The sequence below is a fragment of the Myotis brandtii genome, unplaced genomic scaffold (genome assembly GCF_000412655.1).
Source record: "Myotis brandtii unplaced genomic scaffold, ASM41265v1 scaffold48, whole genome shotgun sequence".
NCBI lineage: Eukaryota > Metazoa > Chordata > Mammalia > Chiroptera > Vespertilionidae > Myotis > Myotis brandtii.
Window position 1 is genome coordinate 8,312,775 of NW_005368341.1, and position 22,376 is coordinate 8,335,150.

Sequence of the window (22,376 nt, forward strand, 5' to 3'; positions counted from 1 at the left end):
GATTGAAATTTCTTTTGAGAGCCAAATTTTTTAAACTTAAACTATATAGGTAGGTACATTGTTATTAACTTAATTAGGGTACTCCTAAGGCTTAGGAAGAGCCACACTCAAGGGGCCAACGAGCCGCATGTGGCTCGTGAGCCGCAGTTTGCCGACCACGGGTCTAGAGCAACTGAGAACAAGATCTGTATTTAACTTATAATAGAGACCCCCTCAAATATGTAACTTGTTCCTGGGTATTGAAAGGATAAGTCATCTCAAATACATGTTACTATGACAAAACCAAACTTTTCCTTAGGTGAAGTCTGTTCCTCCAATGTTTTCAAATGATGGAAGCAGTTTACTACTCATGGAGACTACATGTGGGAATCTTTGATTATACCTGCTTCTTTTCCCGAAGCCCTAGCTCTTTCCTTCCTGGTACAACCTGCCCTTGTACCTTAATCGTTACATTAGCTCCTAACTGGTCTATCAGTGTCTAGTCATTCCTTCCTCAACCCATCCATCTTGCTGACTGAGCTATTTTTCCAAAAATGGATCCCTTAAGCATGTTTCTCCCTTATCCAAAAACCATTCAAGGGTTTTTGTGTGTCTGTGTATATTTTACTGTTTATGAAATAAAGTCTAAAATTCTCAGTACTGCCCTAGGCAGTTTTGCTCAGTGGAGAGCGTCAGCCTGTGGACTAAGGGTCCCAGGTGTGATTCTGATCAAAGGCACATGCCCAGATTGTGGGCTCGATCCCCAGTGTGGGGTGTGCAGGAGGCAGCCAATCAATGATTCTCATCATTGATGTTTCTATCTCTTTTTCCCTCTCCCTTCCTCCCTAAAATCAATGAAAATATATTAAAAAAATAAAATGCTCAGCACTATATTCAAAACTCTTAACCTACCTCTGGTTCATTTCCATTCGTTCAACCCCTCGTATGTTTTTCCTCTTTTGCTCTGTACTATTAGTTATACTTTTACACCTCCATGCCACTCTGCTCATGCTTTTCCTCTACTTTCTGTAATTTGTTTTCTACCGTAAACCTACCTGAATGCCATTTGCTGATGTCTTTCTTAATTCCTTTAATCAACACTTACCAACTTTGCCGACCTCTTAGTCATTTGATTATACCTCTATTGGTATTAGTACACTTTCTGAAATCTTATACTGCATTTAGTATTTACTTGTTTCCCTGACTAAATCAAGACCTTCTTGCAGGTAAAGAGCCTATGTATTAACTCTCAGATTATCAAGATTCCTTACAGAGTAATTTCTTAAATTAATAATCTTCACATCTTTAGTTATCTAGAGTAGTTGCAAGTATCAAAAACATCTGTAAACTTTTTGCAAAATACATGCACTCCGCTGACCTTTCTGATATACTCTGGAGGAGGGGGAGAGGCTACCTCAAGCCAGGACATCTAGCAAAAGCTCTCTTGGTGGTGCCTATGCAGTTCAGACCTGAGATCGCGGTGCATGGGTCATAGCAAAGAATCGAATTGCAGGGACTCATTTAACTATGCAAATGTATTCATAAAACAGAGTGTTGTAAGAGAATAGGGTGGGAGAAATATATAAAAGATAAACTTGAGGGCCAACCAGAGCATTTTTCTCTGGACGTGAACTTAGGCTTTCGTTCTGGCGAGGCTAGATCAGAAGAATTAGATTCCAATTGCAACGACACTGATTGGAAGTGACCTTTCATGGCAGTAAGGTTACACAAGTGGACTTTTTATTAATTTATCCACAACAAAATGCAGTAGTTTGTGCATTTTCACTGCTTTAGACTGAACATATTCAGAGACTTCGAACCCAAATTTAAAAGAAATATCTCAATCTCATCGTTAGTAATAAGGTAATGCCTGTACTATAATGCTGGCTAGTTGCAAAAAGCATTACTAGTAAGGCTCTCAAAGAGGCTTTTAAATGTGAAGCAACGGTACATTTTTTTACAGTTTGATTTTAAAACCGACACTACACAAAAACTGACCTAAATTTCTTGCAAGAAGGCAAGCCTATTATTACATATTTTCATTTCTCTCTCTCCCTTCCTCTCTGATAAGAACGTACCTAACACTGATGAAAAGTCGTCTTTAGAAAGCTCTTAAGAACCATGCACTAAAGATAAAATGTGTATGTAAACGGCCTAGGACTACGAATACTATTTCTTAAGAGGAAAATACACGATTTGAGCCCAAAGCAAAAGTCAAACCTCCACTCCACGTACACAGTATTGCATGTCTAAAAGCAGGCCTACGCCCCAGCTCTCCATCCCACGTCGCACAATTCCCCAGAAGAATCTCACACCCGGTCCCCAAATCGCCGTCCGAACCGAGCAAGGCAGACACACCCCCTCCCAGGCCAACCCGAGAGAAGACTACGGTAGAAAAAAGCAGGAGAGTGATCCCCAAATAGAAAGAGGGGGGCTGGGAGAGGAGAACCAGAGGCTCCGGGCGGGGCTAGAAGCACCCGGCCCTCGGCCATCAGGCGGAGGGGCACCTGCACGGACCTTCCTGAACAACACGCAACCGCAGTGCACCATGACTGCGACCCGCCAGCACTCGCTCCCGCAGAACGTGTCTGCGCCGAGTCGCCGCGCAGCCTTTCTACGTCATTGCCGGGCGCCGACTGTGTTTCTCCGCCGGCTCCGGCGGGGAAAGCCGCATGCGCCGTAAGCTGTACTCGCGCAGGGCTAGGCGCATGCGCGGTGTGGTGCGACCAGCGGAAGGTGGGCTGTGTTCTGTTTACGGGAAAGCAGCACAGGACTGTGAGGCAGGGTCGAGCCCGGCCGTGCGGCTCAGTGGTTGAGCCCCGGCCCAGGAACCAGGAGGTCAGGTTCAGTTCCTGGTCAGAGCACAGGCCCTGGTTGCAGCCTCACCCCCAGCAGGGGCCTGCATGGTTCAATGATTCTCTCTCATCATTGATGTTTCTGTCTCTCTATCCCTCTCTAAAATTAAAAAAAGTATATTTTTTAAAAAGAGATTTCCTTATGAAAGATATATATTGTATGATGTTAAACTGTTTGTCAATAGACTAAAATGAAAATTGTCAAACTTGATTCTCTTCTTTTTTTAAAATATATTTTCTTGATTTTTTACAGAGAGGAAGGGAGAGGGATAGAGTTAGAAACATGGATGAGAGAGAAACATTGATCAGCTGCCTCCTGCACACCCCCTACTGGGGATGTGCTGACAACTGCAACCAAGGTACTTGACTGGAATCGAACCCGGGACCCTTTAGTCTGCAGGCCAACGCTCTATCCACTGAACCAAAACTATTAGGGCTTGATTCTCTTCTTTGTAGGTTATCTAAATTGACTTTGTGTCTCCTTACCCTGTTAATTAGATCCCCACTTTTGTCTATCATGCTTTGGTTCTGCTTGTCCATAACTAGGTTAGAAACAGCAAAGGTGAAGTCTGTCATCAATTTCACACCCTTCTCGCTGGTGTTCATTAATTTCCTAGAGTGACAGGACCTTCCCTCTACACCAGAAACTCATTTCCCAGGGCCCTCCAGGGAACTCCTACTGTGGTCTTCCTTCCTCCGCAGGCATCTTAGTTTCCTCTTTCTTTACTCTCATATCAAAACGTACCCAGCCCCTACTTTATTTTGGGGACAGTAGCAAGGACTGGCTAGCCAGTCTAATTAATTGTGTCAAGATGTTTCTAGCTGGAATCAGCAGAAAGTTACCCTTAGTAAAAATAATTGCCTAGTAAACAGCTTCTGGTTACTTCATTCAAGACAGATATCTCTATTGCTGGAATTTTCAGGTGCCATAGCAGGTCAGTGGGAGAGAGTTTTGGTGGACGGGTAGGTCTTTCAGATCTGCTTAGCAGATGTTTCCTGTGACATCGACTATAAGCCTAACCCAGATGGAAAAGAAGGAGATTAAGTGTGTAAATACATAAGCCTTTATAAGTGAGTATTCAGGTCTCTCTTTATGAGACAACAACTATACTCAAATTCCCAGGAAGTTTCCTACGCAGCATATAAATGAAAGTACCTCACTACAAGTAGAACCATACACATAATTTTATTGTTTTATATTATTCATCCCACTTCTCTATATTAATATAGTTATTCAAGATGTAAATAGTTTACCTCCACATACTGTAAGATTAACTTTCTGATACTCTTCAGCATCTATAATTTTTGTTATGAACATTATAGGTTAGCAAGCAGTAATCATTAAATTGGATTAACTAGTACTTAATAACAAAAGGCTTCCTCTGCATTTCCTCTCCCAGAGCCATCTCAAAGACAAAATGTTGAAATAATAGGTGGGGTTTTTATATACATATTTTATTGATTTTTTACGGAGAGGAAGGGAGAAGGATACTCAGAAATATCTATCAGCTGCTTCCTGCACACCCCCTACTGGGGATGTGCCCACAACCAAGGTACATGCCCCTGGCCAGAATCAAACCTGGGATCCTTCAGTCCGTAGGCTGACACTCTATCCACTGAGCCAATAGCTGTTTTTCTTTTTAGTATTCATAACCTCCCTTTTATGCACCCCCTTCTCTTCTTTATAATTACTTCTTCTTACTACAGGTACTAGGTAACTTTCTGCCTTCCTCTGATAGTGCGCATTAAAACGGAATCTCAGGCATGGATTTGATACCTGTATTTTACTAGTTGACATGATTTTTAAGTCAGTGTGTTAATTTTCTCAGAGCATTCATTTTTTTACTTTTTGTAACTACTAAAAAAAATTCAAGCTATATTGTAGGAGATCCTTCAGTGTAGGACATATGTGGAAACAGAGGAGGCTTCTTGGTATCACTAATATAACAGAATATCACAGCTGACTTTGCTTCTATAAGATTCATTCTAGCCCAATTATTTTATTGATTCTATAACTTAATTGTCATCAAGCTTCACTAGCTTTCATATATAAAGGAAATAATATAACCCAAAGCTCTTCTTCACTGTAATCCTTTATCCATAATGATCTCCAGGGATGTCCCCCCCCCCCTTAAATAACAAATTTGGTCATATCACTGTATTCAAGACCCCTCATGGTCTCAGAATGACTGCTATAGTTCCAGCCATCATGTCCACGTTCCAGTTGAGAACATTTATGATGTTGCTTTCTTGGAAGTTCTGTTCTCATATCTTTTTGCCACCTTAATGTTGAAAAAGATTTTTTAAAAAGCTGGATACATTGCCATCTCCAACTATTTAGCTATCAACATCTTATCCTTTTTAATATAACCAAACAGGGTCCATCTGGCTCAGGCCTTGGACTCAGTATATATTTTCTGAATATTAATTAATTAATTTATTTATTCTTAAGAAAGACAGTAGCTGGTTTGCTAACTCCTCTGACATATGAATCACCTGAAGTGGGGCATAGAGTTATTCTCACTCATTAGCCTTATAATCCCCAAAAGTAACCTCAAATATTCTTTTCGTTTCATGCTATTCAAAATATTGTTACTCTGAGAACCATTATAAATTGGGGTCTTACACTGTACAATTAAATCAAGTGGATTGAACAAATGAGAACTATATACCAGGTAAGCTCTTCCTCTCTCTAAATTAAAATGTAGCATTGTCAAAGTGAGGGCCTTAGGCCATACAATTTTTGTCCTGAAATAAAACCTATGCAAAGAAAAAAAAGTGGCTTTATCTTATTGTCTTCTTCCTAAGGATTTATGGTTTGTTCATTCATCCATTCCTATAACAATCACTGAGTAACTAATTTATCTCACACACACAGCTATGTACTAGAAAACTGCCATGATTTTTAGAATTATTAAGCGAGAATAATAAAGCAGAGTAGTGGTACTAATGAAAGAAAGAAGCAAATTTTAATATTTCTGATACCAGAATTCAGTGAGTGGATAAAACTTATTCCTAAAGAACATGAATTTACTTTGCTCTTAATGCATCCTGTTTTTAATAGGAAGGGTATCATTGAAAGGTTACTTTCTTAGAAATATTTATAGAAATCCTAAGAATTAGTTGAATCATGTTTGTAAGCCCCCCATTATCAACCACTTGTACTAGAGCAGTGGTTCTCAACCTTCTGGCCCTTTAAATGCAGTTCCTCATGTTGTGACCCAACCATAAAATTATTTTCGTTGCTACTTTATAACTGTAATGTTGCTACTGTTATGAATTGTAATGTAAATATCTGATATGCAGGATGGTCTTAGGCGACCCCTGTGAAAGGGTCATTCGACTGCCAAAGGGGTCGCGACCCACAGGTTGAGAACCGCTGTACTAGAGGACTAAAAATATCTTAAGGGGCTATTGCTATACTATGAGTCATTGATTGTTTTCTTTTTTTTATACTTTCTTTTAATCATCTACAGGTATAAGAATGGCAGTGGAATTATCAGGAAGCCCTTTGATCATGATGCGTCCTGCTTGTCCAAAACAAGAGTGCTCATGCAGCAGGAAAGTCAATAATATATTCAGGATTCTCATGTACGTAAGCCATTTTCTTTGTTGCTTGTTACTGAGAGTACTTCATAAAGCAATAGCCATTTACAGTAAAATAGAATTCTTAGATTTTTAAAGAATAATTCAAAATAAGAAAATGAATGTTTATATCAGTACATTCATATATAGTTTGTCTTTAATACTACCACATCGTAAAGTAGCCAGCTAGAATATTCTTCTCTAGAAAGAAGCATTGGCAGACTGCAGTCATTATGCCTAACCACTGCAGGGGTAAGACAGTTTGCTCTCTCAGCAGGATTCTTGGAGGTCCCTACACATCTAAATGAGCATGAAGAAGGGATCAGGCAACCCCTATCTCTGTCCATTGGAACTGGAGGACCTCATCAGTCCAATAATTTTGTGATCATTTCTGTAAAAAATATGAATTTGGGTCTGACATCTTACTTTAGTATGAAGCATTTACTTCATCTTGATATGTTGGCTATAACTTGTCATTCAATGTTCCTGCACAGGTGGGGTCCTGGCAGGTGATCTGGGCCAATAGAGGGAGGTTGGCTGCGGGAGCACACTGACCACCAGGGGGCAGCTCCTGCATTGAGCGTCTGCCCCCTGTTGGTCAGTGCGCGTCATAGTGACTGGTCTACCGGTCGTTCGGTCGACCAGTCATAATGGTCGCTTAGGCTTTTATATATAGAGATAGTACTGGAAGTCCTAGCTACAGTGATCAGACAAGAAGAAAAAAAATCAAAGCCATCGAAATTGTAAAGGAGGAAGTAAAACTCTCATTATTCACAGATGACATGGATATTGTACATAAAAACCCTAAAGACTCCACCAAAACACTGCTAGATTTAATAATTGAATTTGGCAAAGTAGCAGGGTACACAATTAACATCCAGAAATCTATGGCACTTTTATACATCAATAATGAACTCAGAAAGATAAACTAAAAAAAAAGTCTCAAATACCATTGCAATAACAAAAAGAAAATAAGATACCTGGACTAAACTTAATCAAGCAACTAAAAGACCCATACTTGAAAATCTCTAGAACATTGAAAAAGGAAATAGAGGAAGATACAAACAAGTGGAAGCATATACAGTGTTCATGGATTGGAAGAATTAGCATAATTAAAATGTCCATACTACCCAAAGCAGATTCAGCGTAATCCCTATTAAAATATCAGTGGCATATTTCACAGATCTAAAACAAATATTCCAGACATTTATATAGAACCAAAAAAGACCTTGAATAGCCTCAGCAATCTTGAGAAAGAAGAACAAAGTTTGAGAGATCACAATACCGGTCAAACTATACTACAAAGCCATTGTAAGAAAACAGCCTGTTACTGGAATAAGAACAGGCATATAGACCAATGGAACAGACCAAGACCCCAGAAATTGACCCACACCTTTATGGTCAATTAACATTTGACAAAGGAGACAAGAGCATACAATGGAGTAAAGATAGTCTCTTCAACAAATGGAGTTAGGCAAATTGGACAGGTACATGCAAAAAAATGAAATGACGACCAACTTACACCATACACAAGAATAAACTCAAAATGAATGAAAGACTTAAATGTAAGTCACAAAACCATAAAATCTCAGAAGAAAACATAGGCAGTAAAATTTCAGATATCTTATGTAGCAGTATCTTCACTGATACATCTTCTAGAAAGAGAAACAAAGGAAAAAATAAACAAATGGGACTACATCAAACTGAAAAGCTTCGGCATAGCAAAAGAAACCACCAACAAAATCAAAAGGAAACCCACTGTATGGGAGAACATATTTGCCAATGATACATCTGATAAGGGGTTAATTTCCAAAATATACAAAGAACTCATACAACTCACCACCAGAAAGACAAACAATCCAATTTAGAAATGGGCAAAGGACCTAAATAGACACTTCTCCAAAGAGGACATACAGATGGCCAATAGATATGAAAAAATGCTCAAATCACTGATCACCAGAGAGATGCAAATTAAAACTATAATGAGGTATTACCTCACACCTGCCAGAATGGCTACTATCAATAAATCAGCAAACAAATGCTGGCTACGATATGGAGAAAAGGGAGCCCTAGTACAATGCAGATTGGTGCAGTCACTGTGGTAAACAGTATGGAGTTGCCTCAAAACATTTAAAATGGGCCCTGGCCATTGTGGCTTAGTGGTTAGAGTGTCAGCCAGTGCACCAAAGGGTCATCGGGTTCAATTCCAGGTCAACAGCAGATACCTGGGTTGCAGATTTAATCCCCCGCTGATGTGTCTCTCTCACATCAATATTACTCTCTCTCTTCCCTTCCCTCCCTCTCTTTCCCTCTCTCTAAAAGCCAATGGGAAAAAAAATATGCTTGGGTGAGGATTAAGAAAAGAAAGAAAAAAATTTTTTTTAAATTATTTTTTAAAAATTTAAAATGGAACTGCCATTTGACCCAGCAGCCCCACTTCTGGGAATATATCCTAAGAATCTCAAAACACCAATCAGAAAGAATATATACACCACTATGTTCATAGCAGCATTATTTAAAATAACTAATATCTAGAAACAGCTCAAGTGCCCACTGGGAGATAAGTAGATAAAAAAGCCATGGTACGTTTACACAATGGAATACTATGCAGCTGTAAAAACCAAGGAGTGCTTATCTTTTGAGACAACATGGATGGGCCTGGAGATTATTATGCTAAGCGAAATAACAGTTAGAAAAAGACAAATATCTCATGATCTCACTCATATGTGGAATCTAATGAACCAAGTAAACTGATGAACAAACAGGTCCAGAGGCATGGATGTGTGGAACAGAATAAGGTGGTTGGAGGGGACATGGGAAGAAATTAACCAAAGAACATATATGTATAACTTATGGACACTGACAATGCTGTGGGGAAGGCCTGGGGTGGGGTGGGAACTGGGTGGAGGGGGACAAAAGGGAGTAAAATGGGGGATGTCTGCAATACTGTCAACAATAAATAAAAAATAAACCACTAAAAATGCAAACAGTGTAATGAAGATCCTAGAATAATGATGTTTATGCACTTTCTATGTTTTAGCTATACTCAAGATAAAGATAAACTAAACCTAAGACAAACTTTTATTTCTTGCTTTTCTTAAGAAGTGACAACAAAATATTTTATACCAATGGTCCTTTTGGGCAGGAGGAAGGATCAAAATAAAAAATAAACCACTAAAAATGCAAACAGTATAATGAAGATCCTAGAATAATGATGTTTATGCACTTTCTATGTTTTAGCTATACTCAAGATAAAGATAAACTAAACCTAAGACAAACTTTTATTTCTTGCTTTTCTTAAGAAGTGACAACAAAATATTTTATACCAATGGTCCTTTTGGGCAGGAGGAAGGATCAATGGTCTTTTTTTCAGCTTCTCTCCTGAACGTTTCTTTCTCTCCTATGGCAGAGACAGTATTTTATTATTGTCTCCTGTGTTCCTGAAAAAATTTTTTAAAAAAGGCCTTCTTTCCCTTCAATTAGTCAGCAGTCAGGGACTGCTTGTTTTCTCTGCAGGGTACTTATTTGTTTCATCTTAGTTTCCTGCTCTTTTTTCTTCCAAGGTCATTGAATCACACTTTGATAAATACATTGTTATTAAGGTTTCCTAGAGGCAATTGCAATCATAGATATTTTAAATTAATGTCCTTCATTATAATGAGTCAGAAAGTCAATGAACTGAACATTTTTTCTTTTGTAGATATTCAGCTTATTAGTCAGTCAGCATGTCCCTGCTCTGTGTGGAGTACTCTTCTGAATTCAGTGTGGTGTGGTGAGGGCAGTATTTCCTGCAGAAGCATGCTGCATAAAGGAGAAGTGGGATACACACACGTATGACAGAACTGCAACTAAGTGACTGGAAGGCAGGAAGCAAGGGGACAAATGAATAGCCCACTGCCTGACTAACCCAGGAAATCTTGGGTGTGTCTTGCGGAAAGCTGATAAAACTTCCTAAGTGAAGAGAATTATCATGAATATGAAGTAGAAATCAGCTAAAAATCTTGAGTGCCCATGGTATTGTATGTCGGTCATTAAAAAAACAACAACATGAAATAGAGATAGTATTTTTATAAATTCATAGGGAAGATCACAGGTTCTCATGGAAAAAAGACAACATGTGTAGTGGATGACAAATACAAATAAGTGCACAGTAATGTAGTAAAATGAACACCTAATTGCAGAAGTAAGGCTAAATTAAGTGGCAGGGACTCTGAAATGGGGTCAGGGTCAAAAGTGACGGGGAGAAAGGGAGAATGCTCTCTGATATAACTCAGAGATGAAGTCTAGGGACAATGGGAACATACCGGGAACAGGATGATCATGATAGGATAGTGATGAATATATTGCTTCTGGTGAAGATGGTTTTTAAAAAAGCATTCCATTGCATGCATCAATCACATTTTCTTTTAAAATTATCTTTATGGGGGTAACATTGGTTAGGACCATTATATAAGTTTTAGGTATACAATTCTGAAACACATGGTCTGTATATTGCAGTGTGTTCACCATCCAGTCTAGTCACTTCCCCTCTGATAACCGCCATACATGTCTTATCTATGAGTTTGTTTTGTTTGTTTGTTGCTTTCCGATTTATATTCCACATATGAGTGAAATCATATGGCTACCATTTTTCATCAGACTTATTTAACTTAGCATGAAATCCTCAAGATCCATCCATGTTGTTGCAAATGGTAATATTTCACCATTTTTAAGGCTGAGTAGTTTCTATCATATATATGTACCACATCCATCGAGGGACGCTTAGGTTGTTTCCATGTCTTGGCTATTGTGAATAGTGCTGCAATGAATATAAGGGTATATATATCTTTACAAATAAGTGTTATAGGTAGTAAGACAGACATGAGCAGAGCAAGGAAGATGGGCCAGATACAGAAACTCACCAGGGCAGAAAACCCTGGATGCCTAGTAACGGGCAAAACTGGGAAAGCAAGACCCCCCCACCCCCCAACTCCCAACCACCAGCCCCAGGGTAACCTTTCCTCCCATAGAAAATTGCTGGTCATGCGGCTTGGACCCCATAACTTTTTTTTTTTTTTTAAATATATTTTATTGATTTTTTACAGAGAGGAAGGGAGAGAGATAGAGAGTTAGAAACATCGATGCGAGAGAAACATCGATCAGCTGCAATACATGCCCTTGACCGGAATCGAACCCGGGACCCCTGAGTCTGCAGGCCGATGCTCTATCCACTGAGCCAAACCGGTTTCGGCCCCATAACTTTTTATATGGCTACTCATGTGGTTTAGACCCCCCTGACCTTTTCCTCCCTAAAAATAACATCTAGGCCTCAGTTGTATTTCAACTCCATGCCCAGAAAAGCAGCAAAACCAGACCAGTGACTCCATGGCTGACCTCAGGACCAACTGCATTGACTAAAGACCCCCTGCCTTGGCTCTGACCAATCAGCGGATACCAGGACCCTGAAAGAGCACCCCTGGAAATCTGATGAATATTCTACGGAGACCCTCCCCTTTGACCTCCCCTAAGATTTCCACCTGCAAGAGAGACATAAATATGCTCAAGATGAAGGTCCCAGGGGAGCACGCACAGGCCATCCCTTCCCCCTTCTTCCCTCTAAGGGACCCCAGAAGACTTGCAACCAGGGGAGCAATGGGCAGCAGCAGCTCATTCCAGGTTCACCCTCTGAACCTGTCTCCAAGGCCCCTTTTCTCTGACTTCTCAGTGAGCCAAAGCAGCCCAATCTAGGCCCTCTTGTTTCTTCTTCTGTGCCCTTCCTTGTTTCACTGTCCTGAGTATATTTTTGCTCCCGCCAATAAATTTTTACTTTGCTACACTTTGTCTCTTGATTCAAATCTTTCCTTCAAGAACACAAGACCTGATGTCTTGTCATTTTGCCTGTAACATAAGCATTTTCAATTTTTTAGGGGTAATTGCCCAGAAGAGGGATTGCTGGGTCAGGTGGTAACTATATTGTTTAAAATATGTTTTTATTGATTTCAGAGAGAAGAAGGGAGAGGGAGGGAGAGAGAGATAAAAACATCAATGATGAAAGAGAATCAGCAATCAGCTGCCTCCTGCACAACCCCCATTGGGGACTGAGCTGCAACCCTGGCATGTGTCCTGACTGGGAGTTGAACTGTGACCTCCTGGTTCATGGCTCGACCACTGAGCCACCTCGGCCGAGCCTATTGTTAATTTTTTGAGGAACCTCCGTACGGTTTTCCATAGTGGCTGCACCCATTTACATTCCCACCAGCAGTGTACGATGGTTCCCTTTACTCCACATCCTCTCTAACACTTATTTCTTGTCTTATTGATAATAGCCATTTTAACAGGTGTGAGTGAGAAGGTACTAGTATCTTATTGTTGCAAAAAGAAGGTGCAGGGGTGGGACTCAAATACACACAATACATTTAAAAATTGCTGTGACAAACTCATGTAGTAGTTTAGATTTAACAGTTGGTCAAGTTAATTAATCCATCTAATGTATTATATCCACAACAAAACCTATCCTAAGCAAATGTTTCCCAAGCCAAGCATTTTTTTAAATTAAAATCATCTTAAATAAACCATGAACAAAAAAACCACAGCCAACCAAATGGGAGAAGATATTTCTAAGTGCTGGCTTTGATAAGGACCTAATACCCAAAGTCATAAAGTAAAATATATAAAGAACTCATACAACTGAACAACTTTTGGGAACTTTTTCTCTGGATAGAACAGGGCGTGGAGGCTGCAGGGTCGAGGGAGGAGACAGCTTGGGTGTGTAGACTACTGCTGTGAGGGTTCTTCTCAAAGAGGGAAAGGAAAAATAAAGTAATATCGGAGGAGGAAGACCCGAGCAGCTGTGATGTGAGGAAACTCGGAGGCAGGAGAGAGGAGAGGCTGAACGGTGGCGTTGGCGCAGGCGCTGGCCCTGGGATCTCGGGATCTCGGGGCTGGGAAGATGGACAAGGTGAGGCGGGGCCTCCCGGACGCGCCCCCTCACTCTGTCCCTAGAAAAGGAGCGCGGTCCTGGCTGTGGGGCTGAGTCCGGAGCCCCGCGGCGGCAGCAGAACCAGAGCACCGCTTCTGGAGACCCAGGGCCTCCCAGCCCGGAGCGTGGTGCGGAGCGTGGAGCGACAGAGACAGTTCAACTGGGTGAGCTCGGGGCGCCGGGGCAGCGCTAGCAGACCGGCTTCCCGCCTTTCGCCTGCCCCAGGGGTGGGTCCAGCTGGGCAGGGGGTGAGGGCTTGCAGGGCCGGGGTTCCTCCCGAGAGAGAGTTGAAACCCACTGTCCCTCGGAGGCAGGAGCAGCACGCGTTCCCCTGGCGAGTGCAGCGCGCACAGGACACCATGCCAGGACGCGCGCTTGGACGCGGACGAGAGGTTCCCCATTCCTGCGGGGAGCCCTGCTGCGTCCAGGTGACCCCACCCGGGAGGAGGGCCTGGTCAGGCAGCGTCGCCTGAAAGTCACGGGGAAAAGTTCTCTCCTAATACCCAGTCCCTCCCTGTCACTAATCTGTACCGTTTTCGACGTTGTGAAAGGACCTTAATCACCTGAATTCGTTTCATTTGCTTTGTCTCTTCATCCTAACTTTTTTGGGGAGGTGGCAGACGGCGGTATACAGGGGAAAGTGAGTCCTGTCTTCTAGATCTGTCTGCACAACCGCACGCCTCCACCCTGGCTGTCAAGCTCGTGTGAAGGGGCGTCTCTAAGGCCAGCTTGAGACGGCAGTTCTGTGGCTCTTCCAAGCCGGTTTCAGTCCTGGACTTGCACCCAGGTGTTTTTAGGCTGGTTTACTGAGCTACCAGTTGGCAGGGAAACTTGTGCAAAGAGCCATTAGAAAATGCCAAGAGTTGGCTGAGTATCATTGGCCCTGCGCCATGTCATATTAGCTTGTATCACCTTTATTGTCTTCGTACTTCATGGATGGATGTTAATCGCCATCCAGCTCCCCAACAACCTGGGAGAAGCCACGGGCCCACCGGACCCTCCATGCCTAACAAATACTTTTCAATGAATAAAAAGGAAAGAACATTTCAATATCAGTAACTCTGAAACTTAAAATGGTGTCTGAGTGTCCTACACCATTTGGGTAAACTTTTCCCTCATGGTTACACATATGATGGGCTACATTTAGGTCCACTTAGTTGGAATGTGTTGTGGTCAGAGTCTTAGCTAGGGAGACAGGAGGCCTGAGCCCTTACAGAGCCCTATCACGGAGAATGTTTCCAATCTGTAAAGGGAGGAGGTTAGAGCACACGCTAAAATTTTTAAGGTTTCTTCCAGCTCTAATAATAAAATGTATCTATGGCATCTTCATAAACATGTGTTGGATCTCAGTGGCTCCTGAAGACTGTTTATTAGAATGTTGGTAAACAAGTTGTAATTGTAATATCCTTCCAAAGGATGGTCTGTGAGTCGGCAATTTAGAAGAAAACCAACAAGTACATAGTAGGCCATTTAGCTGGATCAAAAGCGAATACGTATTATTTAGAATTTTTTTTTTAGATTTAAAGAGATCATTAATTTGATAATTTTCTTTTTAAGTTAGCAATATATCCTCTCTATTTCTCTCTCTTTTTTTTCTGTACAGAATATGGACTTTGCCACAAGAAGATGGTTCTGCCTACCACTGGGGTGCATGGTGCTGATCAATCTGGTTAATGCCGATTTTGAGTTTCAAAAGGGAGTGCTTGCCAGAGCCAGCCCAGGGATCACGGAAGACATTGATCTCCACTGCTGGAACGCTTGCTCTTTGACTTTGATAAATTTCAGGGAACTCAAGATAGAGTACAATGTGGATGCCTTCTGGAATTTCATGCTGTTCTTGCAGAAATTCCAGCGTCCTAGACATTACAATGTCTTCTTAAGCATAGCTCAGGATTTCTGGGACATGTATGTAGACTGCTTGCTTTCAAGATCTCATGGAATGGGCAGAAGATAGGTGATGCCTCCTAAGTATAATTTTCCACAGAAGATAACAGGAGGTAATTTAAATGTGTATTTATGAGAATAACAGTTTAGTTTTCTTAAAAATTCAATACTTAATCATTTTGGTTTTTCAAGTTTATCCAACAAACTTGTCATATTTTTTCCTAATATGATCAGCTTTGATTTCCATTTTTTTTACTGATTTTATATTATGTAGAAACCTCAGGAGCTCTGACATACAAATACTTGATTTTATATAACCTTGGAATATAATACACTTTGATAGATCATTAGAATTATTATCTTATTTTCCCCCATATACAGTTAATAAGAAAGTCATTTAACACTGTAATTATTCATATTTCATTTGTTGAAGAAATTGTTGGACATTGGACATTAGAAATTAATTTTTAATAGGGTTGTTTAAAAGGATGGAATCTTAAGAGTCATATTATAATAAATATTCACAATTTCTCCTCTGTAACCTTGTAGGACTGGATTTTACCAAACGTGAATTTTACATTTGAGAGAGAACATGGAAAATATCTCCAGCAAGATGACACCAACCTGAAAGTTTAACTCTGTCAGTATTAATGAGGTCAAGTATTTCCTGTAGTGTTTATCAAAATTGTTATTTCTAATTTTTTAATATTGATGGTTGTATTTTTGTTGATGTGTGTAATTGCTTTATGGCCATTGAATGATCATTTCCATCTTTTCAGGTGATTTGTTGTTTCTTACTTACAAGGCATCTTTGTAAAGCATCTTTTAAAAATTCCACTTAAAATGCAAATGTAACATTTTTTTATGCAAGTCAGTGGAGTAAAATTGTAATCAATTTTATAAGGTATCTTATACATAACTTTGATTTTAAAATTGTGCCAGATTAATGCCAGTATTGTCCTAAAAATATTTAATTTTGATGTAGTGTACTGTGTGGCTTTGATATGTGCATTTCATCACCGAGTCATCTTATGTATTAAAGTATTTTGTATTTTCTTGTTTTTGTTATCTTTATTTTTAAAAAGGAATAACAACACAATAAAGATTTTAAAAATAAAATAAAAAGGAATAAACAGAAAGGCAGTAAGAAACTTTATTTTAGTAAAGTGCAGTTTGACGGGATTTTTGTCTTTAGGTGTTAGCTCAGTAATTTTTTATATTTCCTATTTATATCTCACATCCTATTCCAAAAATGATCTAAGCTTTAAAGAAATATACCAAATAGTAGGGCAACATGAAGTAGATGAGGAAATTGGGATGATGGGTAAAGAAGACAGGAAAATAGTAATATGCAGTTTTAGTTTAGATCAACACTTTAAAATGCATGTCATAAAAACCTATACCTTTGATAATGGGTAGCTGTAAATTTGGTCTGAGTTTTCTACTTTTCTACTTTTCTCTTGAATCAAGAGCTGTTTCAAGATTCACAATGCTGATAAGAAAAACCAAGCAATATGTTTGGGAGAAGCCCAGCTTTTCCTAGGACACTGATCCTATAGAACTCTGTCCCATAGGGTTTCATAATGGCTGCCAGTGTACAGCACTGCTTTCAAGTATCATGAAAATGACAGATTCCTGGTAATGCAGGCTGATGCCGGCACACCCAAGTGCAGTAAATATAAGCAACATTAAAAGTAGCAAAAATAATACTGAACAAGTATGCAGCTCTCTGATGGTTTGACTTGATCAAAGAATAAACTTTGAATGAAGTGAGGGGAACTGACATTCTTTGAGTCATGGACCACTCTGAAAATCTGATAAAGCTATAAACCCTTTACTAGATGTTGGATATACCCACACTCATCATTTTGTGTATAATTTCAGTGTGCATGTGTGTGTATGGCCATAAACCCCAGGTTAAGAATCACTAATATTAAAGAATGAATGGACTGCATAGCTTTCAGGTATCTTTTACAAATATTATTTCATACAACTTAGTTTTATATAATAACTGGTTGCAAAGAATATGAAGTCATAAGTCTAATAAATTCCTAGATTAAAAATATTTTATCTTGCCAATGAAAGGTGGATCCCTAAGCTAAGAAAATCAACTTGTTGGAGGGGAGGGCTTATGTTCTCTTATAAAAATAATCAGACAGATATCCAAGAAGATGCCTAATTCATATCCTGAAGGTAGAGGCACAAGGTCATGATTTTTCTTAGAAAACAATTCTCTTTTACAACCCATGGGCAAATGCTTGAAGCCAAAAATTCAATGCTATACAGCAAGACAACATAATTTTATTTATTTATTTATTTATTTACTTACTTACTTACTTACTTACTTACTAGAGGCCCAGTGCACTAATTCGTGCACCAGTGGGGTCCCTTGGCCTGGCCTGCAGGATTGAGCCGGAACTGGCTCTCCAACATCCCCCAAGGGGTCCCAGATTGTGAGAAGGTGCAGGCCAGGCTGAGGGACCCCACCAGTACATGATCGGGGCGGGGAGGGACCGCAGGAGGGCTCCAGGGCATGTCCGGCCCATCTCATTTAGTCCTGATTGGCCAGACCCCAGCAGCAAGCTAACCTACTGGTCAGAGCATCTGCCCCTTGGTGATCAGTGCATGTCATAGTGAGCAGTTGAGTGGCCTCAGCATATCATTAGCATATTACCCTTTGATTGGTTGAACGGCCAGCTAGACACTTAGCATATTAGACTTTTATTATATAGGGTAAATATATATTTCAGAGAGGAAGGCAGAGGGAGAGAGAGATAGAAACATCAATGATGAGAGAGAATCATACATGCCCCCTACTAGGGATTGAGCCCATAACCTGGGCATGTGCCCTGATAGGAGAATCAAACCATGACCTGGTTTATAGGTCAATGCTCAACCAATGAACCACACCAGTCGGGTTGGACAAAACAACATAATTTTAGATTAAAAATTGTCCCACTAGTTGTCATCAATCACAGTTGTAAACATTTTGTTGCATCAAAGATGAACTTTTTAGTGTTAATCAGTATAATTATTAGGTTTTCAAAATAGGTTAATTGCAAATGGCTTCCTAATTGAATTTACATGCTACATTGGATTATTATCCTATCTAATAATAGACAAACATGGTAATTGACCGTACCTTCGCTACGCTCCCCATTGGCTAATCAGGGCGATATGCAAATTAACTGCCAACAAAAGATGGCGGTTAATTTGCATATGTAGGCGCAATGCTGGGAGGCAAAAGGGGAAGGATGGAAGAAGCTGCCTGCCACTGACGGTGATCCGAAACCCAGGCGGCAGGCAAGAGCCAGGGGGCAGGGCAAAGGTGGAGAACCGGGGCCGCCTTTGCCCGGCGCAAACTATGCAGCTGGGAGAGGGGCGCCGGGCCACTGGGAACAGAAACTATGCAGCTGGGAGAGGGGCGTCGGGCTGCTGGGAGCAGGGCGGGAACTTCCTGGGGTTTGCGTCAGGCAGCCGGGAGCGGGGCACGAACTATGCAGCCGGGAGAGGGGTGCTGGGAACAGGAACTATGCAGCCAGGAGAGGGGCGCCGGGCCACTGGGAGCAGGGCAGGAACTTCCCAGGGTGGGCGTCAGTACCTGCCCCGTAGCTGCTTGCTCATTCACTTACTCGCTCATTCATTCACTCATTCACTTACTCACTCATTATTCACTCACTCACTCACTCAGCAAACCCTCTCAGGTCCCTGGCACCAGGCCAGGCACTGAAGTTGAAGCAGGATAAGACAGAGCTATGTCCTCAAGATGTTAGTAATTCAGTAGGGTGAAGCAGGCACATGAACGAGGCAGTTGTACGCACAGATGCACTGTACTGGGTTCGGTGAGGGCTGTAACTAACGCCGACTTTGTTCTCTTGATAAAATGGGGCCTCGGGAGCCAGGCCGCCCCAAGCCTGTAGGCCTGTGCCTAGGCCAGGAGCGGCCGGGGTCCCGGAACATGACAGAGGGTGCAGGTCGGGCTGAGGGGTCTAGCCCCACCCTTCACCCTCCCCACCCCCGAGTGCACAAATTTTTGTGCACCAGGCTACTAGACCTAATAAAAGGGTAATATGCAAATTAACCATCACTCTGTCACAAATATAGCGTGCCCATAGCCACAAGATGGCAGCGCCCAGTCCTCTCAGCCCCGCCAGTCCCGGGGGGGCCACTGCTGAGAGCAGGCAGCGTGAGCAGCCTGGCAGAATGCTTGCTTCATCGCCATGGCAATGAGGCAAGCGTTCCACCCTGGCTGCAGAAGGCCTCTGGGCAGCGGGCACAGAGCAGCTGGGGTAGAGGGAATGGAAATGCTTGCGCCATTGCCCCAGTGACGAGGCAAGTGTTCTGTGCCCAGCTGCAGATGGGCCTCTGGCCAGGCCAGGGCGTGGAACTCTTGCGCTGTCGCATCAGCGCCCAGACATGGATAGGCCTCTGGGCTGTGGAGAGACTCTGGGCAGTGGGCGCGGAGCGACCAGACCCTGCAGAGAGCTACTGGCACACGAATTCTTGTGCAGAGCTACTAGTTAAAAATAACATTTGCCATTGAGGGCATTCTGGTTTTAGAGCAGTTTATCTTAAGCCTTTTATATATCATGTTTATTTAAAATTACCCCCAGTTTTCCCCCAAATCATGACATTCATATATAGAATAGTTTAGTTAAAAAAAAAATCATTTACTCATTCATTCAACAAAAATTCATTCAGCTTGGAGGTACACTGCTGAACAATCCAGACACAAGAACTATCATTGTTTACAGGACAAGGCACAGTAGGAAATATAACTAATTCAAAAGCATTTCTATTATATCAAAATATGTTAAAAAAGAAAAGAAATGGTGGCCAAAATGGGGTTGAGTGGGAAAAAATATGTATTCTTTTGCCCTATTCAAAATCATTTGAGTAGATCAGTTAAGAGATCATTCAAAACAAAACAAAACAAAAAATCCCACCAATTCAAGCAGTGATATTATGGTAAACTAGAGGCCCGGTGCACGAAATTCATGCACAGTTAGGGTCTTGGCCTGGCCTGAGATCAGGGCTGATCAGGGCCTTCTGGCTGCTGGCCAAGGCATTACTTTGTTCTGTGCCACTCCCTGGTGGTCAGCACACATCATTGCGAGCAATCGAACTACAGGTCTCCAGGTTGAACTCCTGAGGGGACACTTTACATATTAGCTTTTTATATATATAGGTAATTAGTTTCACAGCTTAGGGTTTATAATGAGCTTATATAACTTAACTTATAACCAGTTATTTCCCAGTGAGCTTAAAGTTGAGGAGGAAAAACAGGCAGTACAACATTGAATACTGCTCCCCAAAAATTTTTTCACAAGGTGATAAAATGGACAATTATTTGAGTATCTATGCCTAATGTCCCTGTGCTCTTCCTATAGCATTTGTCTTCTTTTTTTTCCATCATTTATTTATAGAAATATGGACTTACATATAGATACTAGTACTTTGGGTTGTAATCTAATGCTACTCTGTTTATTTGGTTGCTCAAATTATTTCAGTTTTAGCCATTGGGAGCTCTATAGGGTGCTCCAGATGCATCTTGTGTATTTATTTCAGCCCCATCTCTAGAACCAGCTATTTCTCCAAGAAACACTGGTTTATTTTATTGGAGAATATTATTAGAAATCAAGATCTGAGTACTGGGTCTCTCTCCAGAATTTTGACCTGATAGTACCTGGCCAGTTGCTGGGTGTCGGGGGCTGCTCCTTTCTTTTTCAGAAAGCATCTTTGACATTTTCCTTGACTGTAAACTAAATACAAGCCATCATGAAACATGATTGCTAATTAAACTAATGTTAGCTTAGGTTGTGTGGGCAGAAAGTGTGTAAAATGAGAGGGACTACTTTCATTATACTACCTTCCATGGGCCTGGCTACCCCAGAAATCATTGTTCGACTGGCTCGTCACAGTATAGAGGAATAACAAATTGTAGCACTTCAGAAGGGGCTGGCCAGATACATCAAGTCTGGAAGGATTAAGTAAGAATGATTAAAGAAACTGGATAATTTACCTGAAAAGACTTATGTTCTTTAGTTTTGTCCCGTGATATAATATATACCAGATGAACAAAAGTTATTTGCCTAATTATTCACTGGTTTTCACCCAAAATAGGCAATCACTGGGTAACAGAGTTTAACTGTGGAATGAGCTCCCTCATACGTTAAAAATCTCATTACTGAAGGGTGTTGAAGCCACTTTCATCTGTCCTCACTAAACTCCATCCTTTTTATCCTTTTGACTTTTTCCCATTTAATTTGTTAGCTAAGGTTTCAGTTTGAGCACTCGAAACCTTGTCTCAACTGACTCATGGAAGGAAATAGACTGCCCACCTTTTAGTTAGGCTGCCTAGGCGAGGCAGTACATCCCTAGGACTTGGGAGTGGTGTGGGAGCACAGGATGTGAAGAGAGACAGAGACTTACAGAGTTAGTGGCATTGTTAGACAACCAGACTGATTCACTCACTCCCTTGGGGGTGGCTGGAATTGTAATAGGAAAACTTGGGTGCAGTCTGTCTATGTGTCAGGATTAAGACCAAGTGTCAGGATTAAGCAACACTCCTACCCTCCACCCGCCTACATTTATTCACCTGCTAAATGGATACTAGGTAATCACCTGCCCTATCTTACCTCTCCTCTTCTTGGTAGGTAAGACCTACATGGCAGGGGAAAGGCTCACAGGTGTCCCTGAGTATTTGGATTATAGTCAGTTCTGATTAATCTGGAGCTATCAAGTCATATTACAGACAAAAATGATATTCAACCAAGAGATACTGATTCTAGTTCTACACATGCTTTATTCATGTAATAGTATTTATGCCTCACCATTTTAGAGGAAGCCTATCACTGTTATGAAGTAAACACACTTGAACTACTTTAACATGAGCGAGTTTAGCATTACTTCTAAAGCATTTTGTTGGCTGCATCTTCCCTGTGAGCTCAGGACTTGGCTGCATTTGCAGAGCTCAAGGAAAAGGCTCCTAGGAGCTGGAGTCACCATCACACTTATTCAATAATTTACTGTGGCATTGATTACAATAATGAATAAGATATGGTTTCTACCTTGTCCATGGGGAGCTTCGAGTCTGAGGAAGCAGCTTGTACAAA

General features: G+C 41.1%; 1 protein-coding gene across 2 annotated transcripts in view; it reads right to left on the bottom strand.

Annotated features, from left to right (window-relative positions):
• GTPBP10 (GTP-binding protein 10 (putative)) overlaps positions 1-2,632 on the bottom strand; it is a 26,329-nt gene extending 23,697 nt beyond the window's left edge. Inside the window, exon 1 of one of the 2 annotated variants that reach the window (XM_005876111.2) lies at positions 2,497-2,632. In XM_005876111.2, the coding sequence (XP_005876173.1) occupies positions 2,497-2,529 (33 nt within the window). In that variant the 5' untranslated portion in view covers positions 2,530-2,632. Of the gene's footprint in view, positions 1-2,214; positions 2,462-2,496 lie in introns of those variants that run through there. The other variant, XM_014547665.1, reaches the window with a different exon arrangement.
• Positions 2,633-22,376: the final 19,744 nt, after the last annotated feature.